The following is a 5,002-nucleotide window of genomic DNA, read 5'->3' on the forward strand; positions in this document are numbered from 1 at the left end:
GTCCCCAGTGTCCCCAGGAACAGTGTCCCCAGTATCCCCAGTGTCCCCAGGGACAGTGTCCCCATGTTCCTGTGTCCCTAGGGATGGTGTCCCAGTGTCCTCATGTCCCCATTGTCCCCAGGAACAGTGTCCCCAGTATCCCCAGTGTCCCCATGTCTGCAGTGTCCCCAGGGACAGTGTCCCCAGTATCCCCAGTGTCCCTAGGGATGGTGTCCCCATGTCCCTGTGTCCCTAGGGATGGTGTCCCAGTGTCCCCATGTCCCCAGTGTCCCTAGGGACAGTTTCCCAGTGTCCCCGTGTCCCCCTGTCCCCAGTATCCCCAGTGTTCATGTCCTCAGTGTCCCCGTGTCCCCAGTGCCCCCAGTATCCCCAGTGTCCCCATGCCCCCACTGCGGCTCAGCACCGCTGAGGGGACACAGCCTCATCCCCTGGGGATGTGTCCTTGTCCCCGAGCCCCTCCTGTCCCCCCACGCCGTCGGTCACCTCCCGCCGTCCCTCCGCAGGTGCTCTGGACCGTCCTGGGCCTCGCCGTGGCCATCATGGCCGTCGCCGCGCTGGGCTGGTGGCTGCGCCGCAGGAGTGAGTGCCGGCCCCGCGGTGGCCCTGGGGGCGGCGGTGGCGGTGCCGCGGCGCGCTGACGCCGTCCCCTCGCTGTCCCCAGAGGTCCCCACGCAGGAGCCGCCCCGGTATCGCTTCCGCAAGCGGGACAAGGTCCTGTTCTACAGCCGCAAGATCATGCGTAAGGTGACCCTCGGGGCGGCAGCGGGGCCGGCGCCGGGCCACCGCCACCCCCGGGTGACACCGCGGCGCCCCGTCCCCACCCCCAGGTGTCCCAGTCCACGTCGTCCCTGGTGGACGCCAGCGTGTCCAGCGGCGCCGCGCGGCCGCGCAGCCGCAAGAAGCTGAAGGTGCTGAGCATCGCCAAGAAGTGAGCGGACGCTGCGGTGGCCGTGGCGTGGCTGCGGCCGGTGGTCCCCGCGGTGTCCCCGCGGTGTCCCCGCTGTCCCCCCGGGGCACTGCTGTCCCCGCAGGGTGCTGGGGTGCTCTGAGGAGCTGCTGTTCCTGCAGCTGTGCGAGCACCCGGGGCGGGTCCCTGTGTCCTCGCGGTGTCCCTGCTGTCCCCACGGGTACATGGCCATCGCCGTGGTGTCCCTGCGGTGTCCCCATGGGGACACAGCCTTCCCTGCCGTGTCCCTGCTGTCCCCACGGGTACATGGCCGTCCCTGTGGTGTCCCCACGCTGTCCCCATGGGTACACAGTCTTCCCTGTGGTGTCCCTGCTGTCCCCACAGGTACACAGCCGTCCCCACGCTGTCCCCACGCTGTCCCCATGGGTACACAGCCGTCCCCACGCTGTCCCCACGCTGTCCCCACGCTGTCCCCACGGGTACACAGCCGTCCCCACGCTGTCCCCACGCTGTCCCCATGGGTACACAGCTGTCCCCACGCTGTCCCCATGCTGTCCCCATGGGTACACAGCCGTCCCCACGCTGTCCCCACGCTGTCCCCACGCTGTCCCCACGGGTACACAGCCGTCCCCACGCTGTCCCCACGCTGTCCCCAGGGTCTCGGCCAGCTTCCTGCGCATCCAGAAGGAGCCGCCCACGCTGCAGCTGAAGGAGCCGCCGCCCTCGGTGCTGGAGGCCGACCTGACCGAGTTCGACGTGGCCAGCTCGCACCTGCCCTCCGAGGTGCTCTACATGCTCAAGAACGTCCGGTGAGCGGCCTGGGGTCGGGATCCCCCCTGGAATCGGGATCTATCCCTGAGATGGGGATCCAGCCACGGCGGGTTTAGGGTGAGGGTCCTGCAGGGAGGGGTCGGGATCTGGCTTTGGGATGAGGATCTGTCTTTGGGATCAGGATTCATCCCTGAGACTGGGATTGTCTGCGGGCTCAGGATCCATCCACGGGCTCAGGATCCGTTTATGGGATGAGGATCCATTTATGGGATGAGGATCCATCCATAGGCTCGGGATCCATTTATGGGATGAGGATCCATAGGTTCAGGATCTGTTTATAGGATGAAGATCCATCCACGGGCTCAGGATCTGTTTATGGGATGAGGATCCATCCATGGGCTCAGGATCCATCCACAGGCTCAGGATCCGTTTATGGGATGAGGATCCTTTTATGGGATGAGGATCCATAGGCTCAGGATCCATTTATGGGATGAGGATTCATCCACAGGCTCAGGATCCATCCATGGGCTCAGGATCCGTTTATGGGATGAGGATCCATAGGTTCAGGATCTGTTTATAGGATCCATCCACGGGCTCAGGATTAATTTATGGGGTGAGGATCCATCCATGGGCTCAGGATCCGTTTATGGGATGAGGATCCATAGGCTTAGGATCTGTTTGTGGGGTGAGGATCCATCCGTGGGCTCAGGATCCGTTTATGGGATGAGGATCCATAGGCTTAGGATCTGTTTATGGGGGGAGGATCCATTTATGGGGTGAGGATCCATCCGTGGGCTCAGGATCCGTTTATGGGGTCAGCGTCCACCGCAGGGCTCAGGATCAGGCTCTGAGGGTCAGGACTTGACCGCAGGGACCGAGCTCCACCCTCGGACAGCTCCTCCGAGTGGATCCCTGCATCCCTCTGTCTGGGGCAGCTCCGGCTGTCCCCGCTGTCCCCCGCTGTCCCCCGCTGTCCCCCTCTGTCCCCTCTGTCCCCGCTGTCCCCGCTGTCCCCGCTGTCCCCGCTGTCCCCGCTGTCCCCTCTGTCCCCCTCTGTCCCCTCTGTCCCCCGCTGTCCCCGCTGTCCCCACAGTGACGCCGCTGTCCCCACGGTGTCCCCGCAGGGTGCTGGGGCACTTTGAGAAGCCGCTGTTCCTGGAGCTGTGCAAGCACATGGTGTTCCAGCAGTGCCAGCAGGGCGAGGACGTGTTCCGGCCGGGCCAGCCCGACACCAGCATCTACGTCCTGCAGGAGGGGAAACTGGAGCTGCTGCTCACCGAGACGGTCAGGGGACACCTGGGGACACCTGGGGACAGCCAGGGGTCATCAGGGGGATATTTGGGGATGCTGAAGGGTATCTGGGGGACTCCAGGAACACCCTGGGACAGCGGAGGGACAGCTGGGGGAACACCTGGAGACACCTGGGGGTCAACCCAGGGATATGTGGGGACACCCTGGGACACCTGGGGGACACCAGGGACACTCGTGAGACAGCCAGGGACACCTGGGGACATCTGGGGGACACTTCAGGGACACACAGGGGACACCTGAAGATGTTTCAGGACACGTGAGGGACACCAGGGGCACCGCAAGGACACCCAGGGGACACCAGGGGACACGTGGGGACATCCGGGGGATATCCGGGAGCAGCCAGGAACACGCAGGGACATCTCAGGGACACACAGGGGACACCTGGAGATGTCTCAGGACACATGGGGGACACCAGGGGACAGCAGGGGTGACGCGGGGCGTGTCCTGGCAGGACGGGAAGGAGACGGTGATGAAGGAGGTGTTTCCTGGGGACAGCGTCCACAGCCTGCTCAGCATCCTGGACGTCATCACGGTACTGCCGGTGTCCCCAAGCCCCCCCAGGCTGTCCCCAAAGCCCCCCAGGCTGTCCCCAAGCCCCCCCAGGCTGTCCCCAAGCCCCTCCAACCCAACCATGGCCGTCCTGACCCCAACCGTGACTCTCCCCAAACTCCTCCAGCCCAACCACGACCACCCCAAACCCCTTCACCAGTCCCCAGCTGCCCCCAAGCCCCGTCCGTGGCCAGGACGGCCCCGCTGTGCCCCCCTGACCCCCAGGCTGCCCCCAGGGCCACCAGCGGCCGTACCGGACGGTCTGCGCCCGCGCGGCCGAGGACTCCACGGTGCTGCGCCTGCCGGTCGAGGCCTTCTCGGCCGTCTTTGAGAAGTACCCCGAGAGCCTGGTGAGGGTGGTGCAGGTGAGTTCGGGGTCTGGGGGACCCCCGGGATGTCCCTGGGGGTGACAGGGGACCGACGGTGGCTCGGTGTCCTTCCGCAGATCATCATGGTGCGGCTGCAGCGCGTCACCTTCCTGGCCTTGCACAACTACCTGGGGCTGACCAACGAGCTCTTCAGCCACGTGAGTTCGGGTCGGAATTCGGACGGGTCCTGGGCTGGCTCTGGAGCCCTCTGGTGTCCCCCCAGCCGCTCTGATGTCTCTCTGTCCCCAAACCTCCAGGACATGCAGCCCCTGCGGCTCTTCCCGCAGCCCGGCCACGCCGCCCGCACCAGCCCCGTCCGGCACGGCAAGCGCGGCCTGGGCGGCACCGACGAGGGCCGGGACACGGGTGAGACACCCACGGGGTCCCGAGACCCTCCACCCCAATCATTTTTGGGGTCTCTGCTGCTTCCTACTCAGTTTTGGGGTGGTCTCATCCCGCAGCCGAGCTGATGAAAGCCGCCGGCCTGGAGACCCCGGCGGTGCCGCCGCCGCTGAGCCGCTGCATCTCCATGCCCGTGGATATCTCGGGTGGGTTCCGGGGGTGTGGCCGTCACCCAGGGGTGGCTTTGTCCCCGTTTTGTGACCCCCTCCCCTCCTGTGACCCCTGCCAGGCATCCAGAAGGGTCCCCGCTCGGATTTCGACATGGCCTACGAGCGCGGCCGCATCTCGGTGTCGCTGCAGGAGGACAGCTCCGGCGCCTTCGGGCAGGTACGGCCGGGTCTGCCCTGGAATCCTACCCCAAATCCCACCCTGAATCCACTCCTGAATCCACCCTGAATCCACCCCTGAATCCCACCCCAAATCCCCCCAAATCCCACCCTGAATTCACCCCTGAGTTCCACCCTGAGTTCCACCCTGAATCCACCCTGAATCCACCCCTGAATCCCACCCCACATCCCACCCTGAATCCACCCCTGAGTTCCACCCTGAATCCACCCCTGAATCCCACCCCACATCCCACCCTGAATCCACCCCTGAGTCCACCCCTGAATCCCACCCCAAATCCCCCCCCGGATCCCACCCTGAATCCACCCCTGAGTCCCACCCCAAATCCCCCCTGAATCCCACCCCAAAT

General features: G+C 65.5%; 1 protein-coding gene across 2 annotated transcripts in view; it reads left to right on the forward strand.

The window, feature by feature from the left end:
• The window catches only part of LOC121660544 (patatin-like phospholipase domain-containing protein 6), a 6,261-nt gene extending 1,542 nt beyond the window's left edge, over positions 1 to 4,719 (forward strand). For both annotated transcript variants that reach the window (XM_042019924.1, XM_042019925.1), the window contains exons 4-14: positions 504 to 579; positions 662 to 744; positions 828 to 928; positions 1,564 to 1,716; positions 2,803 to 2,962; positions 3,441 to 3,521; positions 3,775 to 3,903; positions 3,984 to 4,064; positions 4,164 to 4,272; positions 4,368 to 4,454; positions 4,538 to 4,719. In XM_042019924.1, the coding sequence (XP_041875858.1) occupies positions 504 to 579; positions 662 to 744; positions 828 to 928; positions 1,564 to 1,716; positions 2,803 to 2,962; positions 3,441 to 3,521; positions 3,775 to 3,903; positions 3,984 to 4,064; positions 4,164 to 4,272; positions 4,368 to 4,454; positions 4,538 to 4,704 (1,227 nt within the window). In that variant the 3' untranslated portion in view covers positions 4,705 to 4,719. The remainder of the gene's footprint in view (positions 1 to 503; positions 580 to 661; positions 745 to 827; positions 929 to 1,563; positions 1,717 to 2,802; positions 2,963 to 3,440; positions 3,522 to 3,774; positions 3,904 to 3,983; positions 4,065 to 4,163; positions 4,273 to 4,367; positions 4,455 to 4,537) is intronic.
• The last annotated feature ends 283 nt before the right edge of the window (positions 4,720 to 5,002 follow it).

Source organism: Corvus kubaryi, unplaced genomic scaffold (genome assembly GCF_017639235.1).
Source record: "Corvus kubaryi isolate FWS band 111438036 unplaced genomic scaffold, C.kubaryi_AGA036_p1.0 36483, whole genome shotgun sequence".
Lineage (NCBI taxonomy): Eukaryota > Metazoa > Chordata > Aves > Passeriformes > Corvidae > Corvus > Corvus kubaryi.